Source organism: Mesoplodon bidens, assembly GCF_964165515.1.
Source record: "Mesoplodon bidens genome assembly, chromosome: 6".
Lineage (NCBI taxonomy): Eukaryota > Metazoa > Chordata > Mammalia > Artiodactyla > Ziphiidae > Mesoplodon > Mesoplodon bidens.
Genome location: NC_138162.1, coordinates 1,765,670 through 1,784,689, shown reverse-complemented (window position 1 = coordinate 1,784,689; position 19,020 = coordinate 1,765,670). Strand labels below are relative to the sequence as shown.

The window sequence follows — 19,020 nt, the reverse complement described above, 5'->3', positions numbered from 1 at the left end:
ACTCTTAATTTGTGCAAGAAATGTACAAGATGGAGAATTTCACCAGAAAACTAGAATCAATAAAAACCATCAAATCCTAGAAATATGATTGGTTGAAAAGGAAATTAAACAGAGCAGATGAGAAGATTAGTGAACTGGAAAATAGTTCAATCCAAAACTTCCAGGTTAAAGCAGCAGAAGAAAAAAGAAATAGAAAAGTCATAAAACAGAATAAAAGTCACCTGGAATTCCCAGGACGCGGTGAATGCACATCACGTGTGTCACGGGAGCCCGGGAAGGAGGGCGGGTGCGTGTGGGAAGCTATCATGACCCAGAACTCCAAACTGATTAAAGACATGAAGTCACATGAAGAAAGTGATCCCAGATAAGAGGGCGAGAGGGTAGGGAATTCCCTGGTGGTCCCCAATGGTTAGGACTCGGCGCTTTCAGTGCTGAGGGCGCAGGTTCAATCCCTGGTTGGGGAACTAAGATCCTGTAAGCTTCGTGGTGCGGCCCCTCCAAAAAAAGAGGGCGAGGGTAAAGCAGGAATATGTGGAAAAAATAAATGTGCAGCTAAGTATAAACACAACTATTTAAAATGACAATAACAAGAGGGCTGGTGCAGCTCAAAACATGCCAACAACCCCAAGCAGTGTGACAGGGGCACAAAGAGGCTGAAGTGATGGAGGCCTCTGTGAGGCTCCTTGAAGGAAGGCTATGAGTCAGGATGAATGCTGAAACCTCCAACCCTTAAGAGACCAGTGGACAAACTTACAACAGGCATGGAAAAGCAAATAAACAGAGTAAAATGCTTGATTAACCTGAAAGAAGGGGAAAAAAATGGAGAAACAACAGAAGATCAGAGGGGACAAAGGGAAAATAGTTAAGATGGTAGATGAAACCCAAAGATACCAGTAATTACATGAAATGTAAGTGGACTAAACACTCCAATGAAAAACTGTTGTCTGGATTAAAAAAACAAAACCCCGGGGCTTCCCTGTTGATGCAGTGGTTGAGGGTCCGCCTGCCGATGCAGGGGACACGGGTTCGTGCCCCGGTCCGGGAAGATCCCACATGCCGCGGAGCGGCTGGGCCCGTGAGCCATGGCCGCTGAGGCTGCGCGTCCGGAGCCTGTGCTCCGCAACGGGAGAGGCTACAACAGTGAGAGTCCCGCGTACCGCGCAAAAAAACAAACAAACAAACAAAAAACCAAGAGACAATCTTAAACAAAAGAAAGTTTGAAGGCGAAAGATGGTGGAAAAGGTGCATCAGGTGAACACCAAAGAGAAGGGTGCCAGGGCAGCTCTGCTGATGTAAGACCACGCAGACTTTAAAGCAAGAAACTTTCCTGGTGCTACAGGATATTTCACAATGATAAGAGGGCCAGTTCACCAGGAAGATGAAACAAGCCTGCAATTGACAGGCACCCAGATCAAAACTTCATCATAACAGGCAGAACTAAAAGGAGAAATGGCAAACCTATAAGCCTATCTGGAGATCTGAACAGCCCACCTCTTGAGCCAACATAAGAAGATAAAAGCAAATCTGAAAGAGTGTGCAAGATTTGATTTAGTTATTGGTGCAACATAGTTTCTGTCTAGTGCATATGGAACATTTGCTGGGGCACAGAGTCTCAAAAGACGTCAGAGCAATGAAGTGGTCTGAATATATTCTGTGACCACAGGAAATTTAATTCAGAAATTACAACAAATAGATGACCGGAAAATCCAAAACATGTTTGAAAATTTAAGCAACACACCACTACATAACCCAAGGGTCAAGAAAAGAAAAATCACGAAAGCACTGGGAAATATTTTTGATTGAATGATAATGGAAATACAACATGTCAAAATGTGTTGGGTAGAATTAAGCCGTGCTGACCAGGAAATGGACAGCCCTAAAGGGCATATATTTTAAAAGGCTGAGAAATCAATCGATCAAAAAACTAGGAAAAGAACAGCAGATTAACTCAGAGGAAGTAGAAATAAATTGAAATTTAAAAAATATATATGTAAGTACAGTTGACCCTTAGACAATGTGAGGGTTGGTGCGCCGACCCCCCGAGCAGTCGAAAAGCTGCATATAACTTCTGTCTCCCCTCCAAACTTAACTACTAAGCGCTTACTGTTGACCAGAAGCCTTACATATGCAGTCAGTTCACACACATTTTGTATGTTATGTGTATTTGTACTGTATTCTTAGTCAGCTAGAGAAAAGAAAATGTTGTCAAGAAAATCATAAGGAAGAGAAAATACATTTACAGTACTAGACTGTATTCACCGAATATCGTAAGTTTACATCGTCTGTTTACAAGATGAATCATCTGTCTCTCAGTACCTGCATCAATATTGTCTTATGTGATACGGAACGCTGTAGGTATTATACGTGTTACCAGCACTAGACATCGAAACGGAAATGTGAAAAAGAAATGCATATTTGTTTACAGGTACTGTATTTATTGCAAAAAATCCGTGTATAAGTGGACCCATGCAGTTCCAAGGTCAACTGTATACATAAGAGAGAAAAATCCAAAAGTTGGTTCTTTGAAAAGACTAATATGTTGGAAAATCTCTAGCAAGACTGAATGAAGGATAATGAGGCAAAAAGACACAAATTAACAATATTAATTGTTAATATTATATTAACATGACACAGCAGATTCTACAGAACAGGGGTTGGCAAACTTTTACTGTAAAGGGCCAGAGGGTCAATCTTTTAGGCTGGGTTCTGTTGAATGTCCTTCGTTTTTGCTTTTTTTCCTTTTACACATCTCTTTAAAAATATAAACAGCACCCTTAGTTTGTGGGCTGTACCAAAACAGGCCATGGAGCAGATCTGCCCCATGTCACAGTTTGCCGCTTTCTTCAATAAACATTAGGAAGATTTTAAGAGGATATAAGTAGCAGATTCACGCCAATAAATCTAAAAATTAGATGAAACCTGTAAGCTTGAAGAGAAACACAACTTACCAACACTGACACAAGAAGAAAAAGAAATTTGAACTTGGACCTAATAAAGACATGAATCTAATAAATACTGTCCTGCAAAACACTCCAGGCCTAAGTGGCTTCATGTGGGCATTACTTCAAATATTTAAGAAATGGACTAATGTTATACAAACTCTTCCAGGTCATTTTTAAAAGTCGGGGGAAGGGTGATAATTCTCGAATCATTTTATGAGGCCAGATAACCTTGCTGGCGAAAAAGGGAGAGATTATCTTAAAGGAAAATTAGAAGGCACCCTCTCTCGTCCACATAGTGGCAAAAATCCTAGAGAAAATATGAGGCAATATGAAAAGCACGGGCTTGTCCCACACAGCCGGTGGTCCAGGCACTGGGTCCAAACTCCCACTCCTCTGATGTGGGTCTGGGGTACCTACACTGGCGCCCACACTGTGTGTGCCTTGTGTCAGTGGGGGGTATGCAGTTAACAGGTTTCCCTGTTTAGGCTGAAGCTCTGTGGGGGGCAGGGGGGCACCCCCAGCAGAGGCAGGGGCTCCACACTCAGGGTCTGGCCAGATGGGAGTGGCTCCCTCGATTCAGCAACTGCTGGACACCTGGCAACCCAGCTGAGGCCTCCTTCTAGGAGATGAACACTGACTGGGAGTGGTCACAGCTCCAGAGAGCCCCCCAAAAAAGGCAAAAAAATTAGGCAGTTGAATCCAGAGGTATGTAAAAAGGATACTACATCACAACTAGGTTGAGCTTATTCCAGAAACACAAGGTTTTTTAATATTTGAAAAAGCAATTTATAACATTAACAGAGCAGAAGAGGAAAACTATATGACTATTTCAATATTTAAAGAAAAGGCTGAGGCTTCCCTGGTGGTGCAGTGGTTGAGAATTCGCCTGCCAATGCAGGGGACATGGGTCAAGCCCTGGTCCGGGAAGATCCCACATGTCGTGGAGCGACTAAGCCCATGCGCCACAACTACTGAAGCCCGTGCACCACAACTACTAAAGCCCGTGTGCCACAACTACTGAAGCCCGTGAGCCTAGAGCCCGTGCTCCGCAACGAGAGAAGCCACTGAAACCAGAAGCCCTCGCACTGCAACAAAGAGTAGCCCACACTCACTGCAACTAGAGAAAGCCTGCGCACAGCAACGAAGACCCAATGCAGCCAAAAATAAACAAACAAATAAATAAATAAAAAGTCCCATTAAAAAAAAAAAAGAATCCGCCACCTGCCAATGCAGGGGACATGGGTTTGAGCCCCGGTCCAGGAAGATCCCACACGTGCGAAGCAACTAAGCCCACGAGCCACAACTACTGAAGCCCGCGCACCTAGAGCCCATGCTCCGCAACAAGAGAAGCCACAATGAGAAGCTCACGTACCGCAACAAAGAGTAGCCCCCGCTCACCGCAACTAGGGAAAGCCGGCGTGCAGCAATGAAGGTCCAACGCAGCAAAAAATAAATATAAATAAATTTTAAAAGGAAAAGGAAAAGCAAAGAGACTTATGGGACTTCCCTGGTGGCACAGTGGTTAAGAATCTGCTTGGCAATGCAGGGGACACAGGTTCAAGTCCTGGTCCGGGAGGATCCCACATGCCACAGAGCGACTAAGTCCGTGCACCACAACTACTAAGCCTGTGCTCTAGAGCCCACGAGCCACAACTACTGACCCGCGTGCCACAACTACTGAAGCCTGCGTGCCTAGAGCCCATGCTCTGCAACAAGAGAAGCAACTGCAATGAGAAGCCCGCGCACCGTGACAAAGAGTAGTCCCCGCTCGCCACAACTAAAGAAACCCGCAGGCAGCAACAAAGACCCAATGCAGCCATAAATAAATAAATAAATAAATAAATAAATAAATAAATAATTTTAAAATCCCCTTAAAAAAAAAAAAGTAAATCTTGAGCCCCATATCACACCACATTAAAAAACAAATCAATTCCAGATATACTACCGAGAGAAAATCCTTAATAAGAAAGCAGGAGAGTCTGAATCTTGACTGTTAGAGGGGAAAACAGACGTAAGGAAGAGAGGAGGCTGGGAGAAGCCTAGGACATTGAGTTAAATTTGGAGATATCAGTACAAACTCGTGATTTTTAAGTATATAAATCCCTAGCTCTGACTACTAAAAGGGTATAAAAACAGCACCCTAGTAGCAATAAGCAAATGTAGCACCCAGATCTTGGTTCCTAAATACCATTTCCCACTCAGAGGGAAAAGAGCTGACCCCAGGGCTGGGGAACAGAAAGCATACGATGAGCCTGGGATATTTTGCTGAAAAAGACAATATGAAAATGCTTAAAAAAAAAAGCAACTTTATACTAACACCAAATATACAACAACAATAAGTGAAGGAATAAAATAAATAAGCAGGGGGTCTGGAGAAGCTCTTCCCTACAAAAGACCACTAACTAATAGATGTAGGAGTTATGGAGCTCTGATCACCACTTTGCAACCATCAGAGTAGTGATCAATCCAGGCAAGAATCATCAATAAACACTAAAAGGGTTGGGTGAAAGGCTAATGACACACCTCCTCTTCTCACAGTGACTCCACCTGGCAGAGATCACCTTGACCAAATCACCTGAGGGGCCATCACCAACACTGAGCCAGACCAGGGTCGTGGCGGGAGAAGGACACAGCATTGCTCCTGTGGAATTTCAGCAGAAACGCACACCAGGCACCCAATCGTGAGACGAAACCCAGCAAACCCTAACAGAGGGACCTTCTGCAAAACAGCCAGCCCATGCTCTTTCAGAAGGAAAGTCTCATGAAGGATAAAGGCTGAGAATCTATTCCAGAATAAGAGGACTAAAGAGAATAACCAGAAATGCAATGTGTGATTCTGAACTGAATACTGGATCAGAAAAACCCAACATGACCACAAAGGACAATATTGAGACGACTGGAGAAATTTAAGCATGGAAATTTAAGCATCGTTGATTATACAGTAGTGCTGGGTCAAAAGTGAATTTCCTGGGGACTTCCCTGGTGGTCTAGTGGGTAAGACTCCGTGCTCCCAATGCAGGGGGCCCGGGTGCGATCCCTGGTCAGGGACCTAGATCCTGCACACATACCGCAATGAAGATCCCACATGCCGCAGCTAAAGACCCAGCACAGCCAAAGTAAAACAAACAAACAAACAAAAAAAACCCTGAATTTCCTGAGTTTTGAACACTGTACTGTGTTTATGCAAGAGAATGTCCCGTTTGTAAGCACTGCTCAGTATTTTGGGGTAAAAGAGCATAATATCTGCAACTTGCCTTCAAATGGTTCAGAGAAAAAAAAAAAAACCTATACATAAAAAAAAAAAATGATAAAGCAAAATGTGGCAAATTCTTACCAGCTAGTGAGTCTGAGGGAAAGGTATACAGTAGTTCTTTGTGCTTATCTTGAAACATTTCTATAAATTTAAAATGATTTCAAACCAAAAAGACAACTTTAAGGTACACAGAAGAACATCACACTGATCTGGAGGTAAAGGAAGATTTCTTTAAACAAGATATAAGAATAGCTATTGATAAAGAGAAAAAAGTTAATAAACTTACTACCACAAAATTCTATTAAGAAGATGACAAGTTGCAGAGTGGGAGAAGATATTTACGACACTTGTCTGACAGAAGAGGTCTATTCCGAGTACATAGAAGCTCACGAAAAGCTGTGAGAAAAGGACACACAACTCACTCTACAAAAGTGTGAGAAAGAAGATTTAAATGGGCACTTCCCAAAGGAAGACAGACACGCTGCCAAGAGTATGAAAAAGCACTCAAAATCATTACTCATTATGGAAATTCCACTTAACTCCACCATGAGAGACTCAGGACAAGACTGCTAGGGCTCAACATCCACGATGTCCAGCACCTGTTACAAAATTAATAGATATGTGAAGAACCACAAAAAGGTGATCCTAAAGAGGAGAAAAATCAGTAGGTAGAAACAGACCAAGAAATAACAAAGTGGACAGCATTAGCAGGCAAAGGCTTTAAAACCAGCTATAAAATACAATCAGAACTTTTAAAAAAATGTAAAAGCAGGAACTCAATGAGGGCAGAAATGGAACATACAAATAAGAACAAAACAGAACTGCAGAAAAGATCAGCAACCATGAAGAAACAGCAATGGAAACCACTCCATCTAAAGCCTAAGCAGAAAAAAAGGCTAAAAACGAATAAATAAACAGAGCCTTGGGACCTCAGGGACAAAAACATGTTTAATTGGAGTTGTGGGGGGAGGGGCACAAGATATTCGAAGGAATAATGGTATAAACGCACACGTCCAAAAAGCTCAACAAAATGTAAGCAGAAATAAAAGCTGCCTGAAAAGAAAAGACAGAACTCATACAGAGAAACTCAGAGAAGAATGACAATGAGTTCCCGAGGAAAAAAAATGCATTTCAGAAGACAAGGGCTTCCCTGGTGGCGCAGTGGTTGAGAGTCCGCCTGCCAATGCAGGAGACACGGGTTCGTGCCCCGGTCCAGGAAGATCCCACATGCCGCAGAGCTGCTGGGCCCGTGAGCCATGGCCGCTGAGCCTGTGCATCCGGAGCCTGTGCTCTGCAACGGGAGAGGCCATAACAGTGAGAGGCCCGCGTACCGCAAAAAAAAAAAAAATGTGTATCAGAAGACAAGAGAACGTCTACTGAAAGCAGAAAGTAACAGTCAGCCTAGAATTCTACATCCAGCAAAAATACCCTTCAAGAATGAAGGTGACAACTGTACAATGAAAACGGACTAATTTTATTATACATAAATTATACTTCAATAAGGCAGATTTTTAAAAAGGTGATATAAAGACCTCTTTGTAATTTTTCAGAATTCACTACTAGTCCATCACTAGCTTGAAGGAAATTCTCTAAGCAGAAGAAAAATAACACCAGATAGAAACTCTAATCTATACGAGGTACGAAGAACTGGACAAGGTAAATATGTGGGTAAACATAATAGGCTTTTTTTCATATTTTAAATTTCTTAAAAAAAATTAGACATCCACATGGAAAAAAAATCAGAACCTCGATCCATGTCTCACACCTTATACAAAAATTAACTCAAAATGGGCCACAGACTAAATGTAAAACCCAAAGCCATAAAACATCTAGAAGAAAACACAGGTGAAAAAATTCTTATAATCTTATTAGGTAGAGAATCAAATACAACACCAAAAGCATCATCTGTAAGAGAAATTACTGACCATTTAAACTTCATCAGGGGACTTCCCTGGCGGTCCAGTGGTTAAGAATCCGCCTTCCAATGCAGGGGACGTGGGTTCGATCTCTGGTCAGGGAACTAAGATCCCACATGCCGTGTGGCAACAAAGCCCGCGGACCACAACTACTGAGCCCGCACGCTGCAACTAGAGAGAAGCCTGCTTGCTGCAAAGAAGAGCCCATGTGCCACAACTAAGACCCGACGCAGCCAAAAATAAGACTTAAAAATTTTAAAAATAAACTTCAACAAAATGTTAAAATGTCTATGAAAGACACTAGTAAGAGAAAGAAAAGACAAACTGCAGTCTAGTAGAAAATGTTTATGAGTCACATACCCAGCACAGGACTCTCACACCTAGAATGTATAAGGAGTACACCATATCAACAACACTCAATATTCAAACCACCCAATAAAAAGAGGGCAAAAGACTCGAAGAGGCACTTGACCAGAGCAGGTATACAGATGGCAAATAAATACACAAAGGGTGTTCCACATCATTAGACATTAGAGAAATACAAATTAACACTGCACTGTGACACCACTATAGACCATGAGAATGGCTTTTAAAAAAAAGACAAAGCCAAGTGCTGACAAGATCATGGAATGACAGGAACTCTCCTGCTTTGCTGGTGGTGATATAAAGTGACAGAACTATTTTAGACAAGAGTTTGGGCAATTTCTTATAAAGTTAAATATGCACTTACCATATGACCCACTATCTCATTCCTAGGCCAATTTACCAAATAGAACTGACAATTCAAGTGTGCACAAAAACCTAGATGCCACGTTTGTAGCAGCTCAATCCATTACCACTAAAAACTAGAAATAAACCAAAGGTGCTTCGACTGGCCACTAGATAAACCCATCATGGGAATACTATTCAGCAGTCAGAAAAAAAAAAAAGAACCACGAGCTCACACAGCACGAATGAACCTCAAATGCATTGAATCAAAAGGCCACACACTGTGTGATTCCACTGATGAGACAGAAAACAGACCAGTGGTCGCAGGAGTTGGGAGAGAGGAAGAAAAGACTACAAAGGGGCCGCAGGGGATGATAAAATGTGGGAGGTGACTGCTCTGTATCATGATTGTGGAGGGGATCACATGACTGTATACGCTTGTTTAACCTCAGAGAACAATTTGCCCCAAAGGGTAAATCCTACTCTAGTTAAATTTTAAAAGTGACTAAAAGTGGAAAAAAGACAACTGTCTGTTTCAAGTAAAAACAATAACATCATCGTAAGGCTTATAGCCTGTGAAGAAGTAAAATACACGACAACCATTTCACTAAGGACCGGAGTGGGGAAATGAAAACACACAGTTTCGAAAGTCTGAGTTCCACAGGAGGGGGTGATATACCTGAGAAGGTTGATGGGATACGTCACAGATTCATGAGTCAGCTCCAGACGGCCGAAGCACGGAGGGAGTGGGGGGGGGATGTCTCACCACTAGGTCAACAGCAGAGCTAAAGAGAAACTCTGGAAAAATTCAATCAGAAAGTGGTGGAAAAGAGGAAAAAAAGAAAACATGACTAATAAAAAACTAATAGTGAGATGACAGACCTGAAACGAACCCCCTTGAAAATTACACTAAACGTAAACGGTCGAAAGATTCCCAAAGAATCCCAAAGATGGTCAGACTGGATAAAAGAGCAGATCTCAATCATGTGCTACCTGTAAGAATTGAGCTTTAAGACACAGGTAGGTTAACAGTAAACGGATGAAAACAGCCAACACCAGGTAAATAGTAAACACGAGAGCGCTGGCACGGCTATATTAATACCTGCATAGATCAGAAATGGATAAACTCCTTGAAAGACACAAATTACCACGGCTCGAGCAAGATGTGAGCGATAGCTGAACAGTTCTACATCTAAACTAACAGAATGTATAATTGAAAACCTTCCCATGAGGCACAAAAACAACAACAAAACTGCAGGCCCAAGTGGCCTCACTGGTGAATGAATTCTATCAAATGCTTCAGAAAGAAATAACATCAAACTTATACAAACTCTTTCAGAAAATTAAGGAGAAGAGACATAAGGTTAGCATATCCTCCTACAAAACCAGACAAAGATACTACAGGCAAACTATGGATAATTAACCTTCATGAACGTAGATGCAAAGTTCCTTAAGAAAACATTAGCAAATTGAATCCAGCAATATATAAAACAATAAAACATAATGACCAAGTGGGACTTATCCCAGGAGTTCAAGGGTGTCAACATTTAAAAATTAACTGATGCAATACACCACATCAGTAAAATTAAGGAGAAAACCCACATAATAATTTCAGTAGATGAACAGAAAAGCAGTCCCACGTGTACGTGGATGTTCACAGCAGCACGATAACGGTCACACACGACTGCCACTGGTGGCATGTCCATGGCATGGGAGAATACCATCAACCACAAGGACCAAGGACCCACACTCAGAACCACACGGATGAATCGACCTCAAGATACAGTAACTGAAAAAAGTCAAAAATAAAAGACTCCGTTCTGTGAGATCCCACTTAAGGAAAAATGACAGTGATGGAAAGCAACGGGGGCTGCGGGGGTGGGGTGGGATGGGGAGGACGCGGGGAAACATGTGAGGGAAGTAAACTGTTGTGTATCTTGACCATGGTACTTGACTGATTACAATGGCCAAACTCATCACCTGTACACTTGAAACTGGCATATTTTATTGCATGTAAACACTTTAATAAATAAAAAAGACAGGGAGAAAAAGGCGGGACTGCCCACCCAGCACAGGGAAGTCTCAAACTCATTCTGCTGACGAGACAGCCGGACCAGAGTGCAGACAGCCTGACTCTGTTTACGTGACAGACAAAAGTATCCAGAGGACAGAAAGCAGATCCAAGGCTGCCTGCGGCTGGGGGTGGGGATGCCAGCAAAGGGGCGCAAGGGCCCCCAGGGTGACGGACACATTCTCCATCTGATGGATCTCAAATGGGTAATTTCATACCCGTGTCACCGAGGTATTTAAGTTACACCTCAATAAAACCGGTTTAAGAAGAAATCTCAGGGTGTTCGGGGGTGTGAGGGTTAAACGTGACACTGCATGGAAGCTGAAGCCAGGGAGCCAGGGGGGCCGCCCCCGGAGGCCCTCAGGGATGAGCCCCAGATGGTGCCTGGGGTGCCCGGCCAGCCCTCAGGGTAGCCTCCGGGGTATACAGTGGGACAGACACACTGGCGCAGGCAGCTCCTTCGCCTGGCCTGAGCTGCCAAGATACTGCCTTAAAAGAGCGGGAACCCCCCGAGCCTGGGCAGGCCGTCCCCACCTGGGAACCGCTGTAGCCAGGCCAGGGGTTGTGCTGGGCTCTAACGGTGCAGACGCTCCTGGCCCAGGGCAGGAGGCAGTGTGGGAGGCGGGGAGTGGGGCTTGCAGAACCCATCCTGACTGCTCCCACTCTGTGGGACCCCCAAGCGACAGCTCATGAGCTCTGAGCTGTGGGTGGGAGCAGCCGCCAACCAGGCTTCCCAGAGGCTCTGCTGGAGGGACGCCCTGCCGTGCAGAGGGGGAACGCTGCAGGCTTGGCCCGCCCCCGTAAGACGGGACAGCAGCCGCGCTGACCTCACAGGCCGTGCTGCGAAGGCCTGGCCCGGGGCAGGGCTCTATCTTCCCGCGTGCAGGAGCCACCTGCGGCCTCTGCTCAGAGCGGCGGAACCCGGGAACAGACGTGCTGCCGCATGCCAGGACCCCCTCCCGCGCACCACCAGGGTCCGTCCCACGTCCAGGCGTGGGGACAGTGGGCAGACCCGGAGGGGAAGGGAGAGCAGGGCCACACGGGGCCACCAGCTCACTGGCCACCAGCAGGGCACCCCGCAGCAGTCCCCTCCTGGGCAAGGGTGAAGGTGAAAGCTCGGGGCTGGTGCGTAAACACCTAGGCAGGCCTGTGGCTCAGAAGCCCGTAGGGAGCACATCTGCCTGCAGGATTCAACATCTGCCCAGTGAGGGGGGCGGGCCTGGAGGCCAGAAGGGGGTCAGAACCACAGAGAACAGGGGAGGGGGCTCCCCCCCGCACCCCTCAGCCTCACTCCCAGGCCGAGGGGCAGCCTGCCCTGACGGTGGCCCCCTGCCACGATGAAACACCACATCAGGGTCCAGTCTGTTGTCTCTCTGTGTCCACAGCGGGCGAGGGCAGGGACTACGCCCATCCTGGCCACCACTGCTCGCAGCCTGTGGGTACAGATGTGCCCAAAGAGTGTGAACAAGGAGAGACCGTGGGAGCAGACCCCTCACGGCAGGGTGCCCTTGTGCCCTGCCCGCCCCCAGAACCAACACCAAGGCCCCCAGACCCGCACTGCCTTGACGGGGCGGCCCCTGGCTCCTGCCCCACTCCCGGCTAGAGGCCGATGTGCAGAGAGATGCCACTGGCTCTGGGCCCTGCGGAGCTGAAGCGCGAGCTGCCCTGAGCCCCGGGGTGGGGGGCTGAGCCCACTGCGATGTGGGGTGAGTCTGATTGGCCTCATCACTGTTAGGGCCTTCCCAGTGGCACCTCTCCTAACCTAACCAATTAGAAACCACCCACTATCCTCCAACAGGGAAGTGGATAAATCAACCATGGCATCTCCACGAACGGACGACGACACAGGACTTGGACAGAATGGAGGAACACACAGCACGGAAACGGGAAACCACGCGGGGGCTGCAGGGGGGAGGGATCAGGAGTCCATCCACTCATCTGTAATATTCAATTCCTCGATTTCCACAGCAAGAGGCCCATCACATGGGAGCTGCTCACAGCTCTTCACGGGGATGAGGGTGGGGACGGGGTCTCTAGTGCAGGGCTCTGCGTCCTTCGCTTTCCTGCACACGGCGTGCTGGAGAGAAGACCCCTGAAGGTCACTCAGGCCACCCCCTCGCCTGGCAGGTGGGAAAACCGAAAGGAAAGGGACTCCTGAGAACCCTTATGTGCCAGTTCACCTTAGAAACATTCCAATTCCACCAGCTCGAGAGCCCTGCCCAATCCTTGTCCAGGCCCCAGCACGGGGCACCTGGCTATTCAGCTGTCCATGCGGGGTGTGAGGATGCCCCCTGGCCAGACCAAGCCAGCACAGAGGGAGCCTGGGGTACGGGAAGCCAGTGCCCAAGGAGCAGCCAGCCTTTGGGGACGGGCCCCTCTCTGCCTGCCCGGCCCCCATGGACCCTCCCCCCAACCCTCTTCCCAGCGCACCCGGTGACCAGTGATGCCAGCAACGTCACTGCCGATAACCTAGATTTTAACCAAGAAATCACACCCCCCCTCCCTGCCCCACTTACGGGCTCAGGGAGGAGAAAACCCAGACCAGAGCCTCCAGAGTCCTGTTGGAGACAGGCTCCCAGGCCACCGCCCCCAGTCTTGCAGCTTCCCTCCACCCCGTCCCACCTCCAACGCTCCCAGGGATGTGGGATGAGGGGCTCACAGGCCTTGGCTGACCTGTGCCCGGCCCCAGTAGGACCCAGCAGCTGGTCTCAGTGCAGGAGGGGCTGGTGAGAAAGCGCAGTCACAGTCAAGGCAGTGGGGCAGCTCGGTCTCCCAAGCCGCACCCCGGGCTGTCCTCGGCCACCTCCCTTGGCTCCTTGGAAAATCCAAGGGTGCAGGTGGGCCACAACTGTTCAGGTGAGGAGAGGGTCCAGGCTCATGCAGCCAGAGGGGCAGGTGCCCTCAGACGGGCTACCGCCCTGCACCCACACCCAGCAATCCCAACACCTGTGGTGTCTCTCACCATCTCGTACACACCAAGGCCCGAGGCCACACTGGCGGGAAGGGGGCCATACAGGGAGGACCCGGGGGTGACACCTTAACTAGGGTCCTCTCCTGGTTTGGCACTGTACCACCAGGGACCACCAGTGGGCAGCCCCGCCCCTGGGCCCTCAGCAGATTCTGTCCTGACTCCTCCGTTGAGCCGTCCAGCTGCTGGCATTGGCAGGGGGGTGGGTGGGGCGGTCCTGCAGGGTTTGCCCTGAGCCCGTGTAGCCTGTTTTCCTGGGGAAGGGGCTTGGGAGCCACCCCAGCTCCCTCTGGCCCAGTCTGGGTGCCAACAGATCTTTCTACTCCTGGGGGCTGTCAGGGAGATGGCGGGGTCAGGCAGAGGAAACTGCACACGGGTGGTTCCCAGGGTCCCGGCCAGGCCTAACCCACACCAGAGCTGCGGGCTTCTTGGTGTCAGGAACACCAAGCCCTCCCCCCTACCACTAAGAGAAAACCCAGTCCAGACGGAGGTGGTCTGTGTGCTAGTACCCTGCACAATTCATACAAATATGACAAAACGCATTCAAATAAAGTCATGAGCCCTGGGAAAACCAAGGCCCAGGGCCCCTGCGGGGGAGCTGCCCAGGGCAGTGCCTCCCCCGCAGCTCTGAGAGGGACCCTGAGAAGGGCCCACGTCAGCCAGACCAGAGACGGAAACCCAGCCGCCCAGTGCCACATGGGGACCGGCTGTCCCAGCAGCCCGAGCTGGCCAGTGCACCAGGCTCCCTCTGCTCCCGCCCCCCAGGACTGATAGACCAGCGCCTGCCTGGAGGCGGAGGAGTGGAGGGGGAGGGGGAGAAGGGGCAGCGTCGGCCCCATCAGGACGCGAGGACGTGGTGGGTCTCTGGGACAGAAAGAGTCCCCAGACTGCCCTCTGGGGCCCCAGCTCTGGGATGCCACTTCCCACTGGCAGCACGCATCCGGGCCAGTCACTGGACACGGGCCCCGCATGCAAATCAGGACAGGCAGCGGGCCCAGGCACACAGCCAGTTTTCGGGGAACAAAACAGAAGGGAAGGGGACACCTGACCTGGGGCCTCAACTACGGGACCCTTCACATAGCAAATCCTGAACCGTCTCTGGCGATCGTGATGCAGTTTACAGGCAACACCAGGCATCGCAAATCAGTGCGTGTTGGGTTTACAGATCCCAAATGCGGGAGTCCCCCCCAAAACAAGTTGAGGGGCAGCATGTTCAGTTCAAGAGGCACCCTCTGGCCGGCCACTTGGTGCTGGCCCCAGGGAGACGGCCGCGACTGCGAGGGGCCCAAGGGACTCTCTGGCCTCCCTGAGTCAGAGGGAAGGCAGAAGCACATGGGTGGGGAAAGGGCTGAGATCAAAGGCAGCGAAGATGGGCCTGCCGGGGCAGGCACCTCAGCGACAGGGACACTGAGGCCTCAAGCAGGTGAGTGACCAGTCTGGGTCACACACTGCCCTGTGAGCCCTCAGGCAGGTCCCTGGTCCACTGAGGCCCTCAGTCTCTTCATCAGTCCGGTGCAAGCCAGGGATCTGTCCCACACGCTACACTGCGGCTGAACTTTCCCGTGGCCGCTCATCTCACCCAGGATGAGTTTAAAGTCCTTAGCTAAGGCCCTGCAAGACGGACCTGGGTCCTGCTCCTGCCTCGGGTGTCAGCTCCTGCCAGCTCACCTAGTCTGGGCTGGGGACTGTCCCCGTACACCTGCAGCACAGCGGCCACCCTGAGCTGTGCCCCCGGGGTGCCCTGGCCCCCGGACGTGCCCATCTCCCTGCCAGGCTGTGAATGCCATGTGGTAAGGCCAGGCTAGCCTCGGTGCCCACACAGGAGGTGCCGGGAGGTCCGCCCGTGCCCGCAGGCGGGCGGCCGCAGTGGCGGCGTGGGCACAGGTCCCCACCACGCGTTACCTGCGTAGCTGCCCGTCGCCTTGATGTACATCTGGCCGTACTGCTCCTCCACCATGGTGTCGTAGGCCTCGTCATCCTCCTCGTCCTCCTCGTTGTGGTAGGAGGTGGGGCTGTCGGTGGTGGGCAGGCTGCTGGCGCCCGGGCTGGTCCGCTCCCCCTGGGAGTACTGCGCCTGCTGGATGCTGGGGATGAGGGTGGCCAGGCTGGGCACCCCATAGTAGGAGACCCGGGGCAGCTTGAGAGGGGCCGTGCCTGCCGCCACCGCGGGGCCCGTCGCCACTGTCGCGCCGTCCCGGGTCCCCGTCTCCAGCGGGCGCTTGGGGGCCAGGCCTGGGCCTGCAGCCAGCGGCAGCTCCATGGCTTCGTGCTTGACGCGGGTTAGCAGCGGGATGGGCACAGAGGGGGACACGACGTAGGGGGGCGCGGCGGTGACCGGCTGCAGCTGGTTGCAGGGGCTCTGGGGCTCGGAGCTGGTGTCCTCGATCATAGCGGTCTGCGAGTCGCAGTGGGGTGAGCTCACCTTGAACATGAGGTCCGTGCCGCGCTCCACGATGTGCTGGATCTGCAGGAAGCCGGCCGTGTACATGACCACGAGCTGCTCGCTGGCCGCCATGGTCAGCCTGCCCGTGTAGCAGAAGGACAGGATCTGCTGGAAGCAGGCGGGCGGCACGGAGCCCGGCAGCTCGAAGGCGCTCTTGCTGTTCCCGCTGAACAGGTCGCGGAAGTAGAGGCTGCTGGCGGCCAGCACGGCCCGATGGGCCTTGAAGGCCTGGCCCTTGACCACGATGGACACATCGCAGTAGAGGCCCAGCAGACGCTGCTCGTTGAGGCAGCCGAGCACGGTGTTCCCGAAGTTGGGGATCTCGATGTGCAGCATCTGCGACATGGCGGGCGGGGGCGGGGGCGGGGGCGGCGGGTGGGCCTCAGACTCAGTGCGGGAGCGGCCGCGCGGGGCGCATCTGCGGGAGAGAGGGCGCCGCGGTCAGGCTCGGGCTCCCGGACGTCCAGCGGCCCACCGGCAGGGCCGGGCCCCGCACCACCCCGCTCTGCCCCAGTGCCCGGGCCCCCCTCCGGGGCACCCCAGACCCTCCAGCCGCCACGAGCCAGACCAGGTGTCGCCGCAGACCCGGCTGACGGTGGGACCCTGGCAGGGCCGTCAGTGCCACCCAGGATGCTAGAAGCCCCAGCTGGGTTTCCAGCCGGGGTGGGGTGGGGGACCCACACCACTCTGGGACGCTCCCAGAGTCCACCCAGCAGAGTGCGAAAGCCCTCGGGGCCGGGAGACACCCTGTCCTGGCAGAAGACGAGAACAGGCCTGCAGGCGGCAGACAGACAGGAGGACGGGAGGACGGGAGGACGGGACGGGGCGGTCCACCCACAGCACTGGAGGGGCGAGGGGCGCGTCCGCACAACTCTTCTCCCAGGAAAAAGTTAGCAGCAAAGGAGCCCCTTGCCGCTTGTCCCCTGAGAGGGGCCTGAACCCAGAGCGAGGGGCAGGGCACCGCGGTGTGTGTGGCCGGGGTCTCGTGGTGGCGGGCTGTTTCTCGGAGGCTTTGCTTTCGGTTTGCTTTTCCCCTTTTCCCTAGAGCAGCTGTGCAGAGGGCCCGCCAGGGGGGGCATTCTGCCCCGCCGGCTGAGAAGCCGCCCCTTCGGCCCTCGGGAGAGGCGGGCAGGAGTGGTTGCCCAGGGAAGTGAGCTGAAGCTGGGAGAACTCAGCCTCTCCGCCACCTCTGCTTGCCCTCCAGGCAAAAGAGACCTCGAGCCAGAGGGGCTCCGAGCCGCGCCCGGCTCCCCCAGCCCGAGCTGCCTCGGGGACCCGGCTGCCAGCCCAGGAGTTGGGAGCCTGTCGCAGCCCCACCTGCGCGCCCTCCCGGGCCCCCAGCTCCCGATGCCGGCCGATCCCTGCTGGCTCGCTCCCAGCCCAGGTGATTAAAGGGGTCGTGGGGAGACAGGGGAGGGCCGAGCAAGGGATTGGCCGTGGTCGGGATGCTGCCGGCCCGCCGGGTCTGGGGATGGGGCTCCCGGGCTGTGGATCTGGTGTCCGACTCAGAGAAGCGGGGCCGGGACGGACGGGCCGGAGAAGGCGCCGGCCCAACTCCGCGCAGCCGGCGCCCCTACAAAGGGCCGCTCGGTCCCGCGGGAGCAAAGTGCGGGCGGCCACAGAGGCGCCGGGCGGCCGGCGGAAGGAGGGCGGAGCGCCGGCCCGGCCGCCGACAGGAGTTGAGCAGGTGGGCGGCCGCCCGGGGGGAGGGCCCGCAGTGCCCCCGCTGCGGAGAAGTTGCCGGCCTGGCCGGTGGCACCGGCGGCAGGGGAGACCTACCTTTGGCCGCTGCCGCCGTGGCCCCGGCACTGCCCACTCAGCCTGGCAGGGGCAGGCTCGCCCGCACGCCGGCCGCCCGCAGCCGCCAGCTGCTCCGGGAATGCAGCAAACGGAGCGGGAGCCCTTGGGGTGGGGAGGGCGAGAGGAGCTGCGGGGGGAGGAGGAGGGGGAGGCGGGGGGGGGAGGAGGATGGGGGGAGGAGGGGGACAGAGAGTCTCGGCTGGGCTGGGCCGCGGCTCAGCTGCACCCAGCCCGGCTCTCCGGGGCAGCGCACAGCATCTAAATGAAGAGGCCGGATGCAGACGGACATTCAGGCAGCTCTGGGGAATGAATAGCCGCCTTTGATTTGAGAGCCGAAGTAAATGCCAGCTCCCAGCCCCGGCTTTAAAAACAGTGGAGTGTTGGTGCCAGAGGAATGCACGGCTCCGGGTGTTGGTACAAGACAGACTTTTGATGACTCACTGCAATGCAAACAAAGATGGCAGAAATACTGTACTGTACGTGGAGAGACGCTTCGTGGTGCCACGGCAACTGAGACAGCCTGGAAATTTATAGTGCAGTTTTGCATATGAATTACCCAGTAAACTGCCACCCTGCCATCCAGTACAGCCCGAGTGTCAAAGCATTTAAACTATGCCAAACAGTCTGCAGGGCTGGCAGAGCGGCCTAACTCCTGCAGTGCAAGGTGGGGGGGGGGTGCCGGGTGGGGGCCGGCGAGGGGGGCAGGGAGGCCAGGGGGTCGGGGCAGACAGGGCAGAAGCTGGGTGACCAGGGGAGGAAAAGAAGGGAGATGAGAAAATGAGGCAGAAAGAGGTGAGAACAAGGGGCCAGGGAGGAAGAGACCCAGCCCCCCTTCCCCCAGCGCCCTGCGGGCCCCAGTGCCCCCCTTCTTGGGGTCCCAGAGCAGCAGACCCAGCTAGTCCGGCCCCAAAACCCCAGG

The 19,020-nt window shown here is 52.3% G+C and overlaps 1 protein-coding gene across 3 annotated transcripts in view; it reads right to left on the bottom strand.

Annotated features, from left to right (window-relative positions):
• NACC2 (NACC family member 2) overlaps nt 1-19,020 on the bottom strand; it is a 71,906-nt gene that overhangs the window by 14,465 nt on the left and 38,421 nt on the right. Inside the window, exons 1-2 of one of the 3 annotated variants that reach the window (XM_081238194.1) lie at nt 18,081-18,186; nt 15,761-16,719 (exon numbers count right to left, since the gene is read on the bottom strand). In XM_081238194.1, coding sequence (XP_081094320.1) covers nt 15,761-16,646 — 886 coding nt within the window. In that variant the 5' untranslated portion in view covers nt 16,647-16,719; nt 18,081-18,186. Of the gene's footprint in view, nt 1-15,760; nt 16,720-17,618; nt 17,939-18,080; nt 18,187-19,020 lie in introns of those variants that run through there. The other 2 variants (XM_081238195.1, XM_081238193.1) reach the window with 2 other exon arrangements.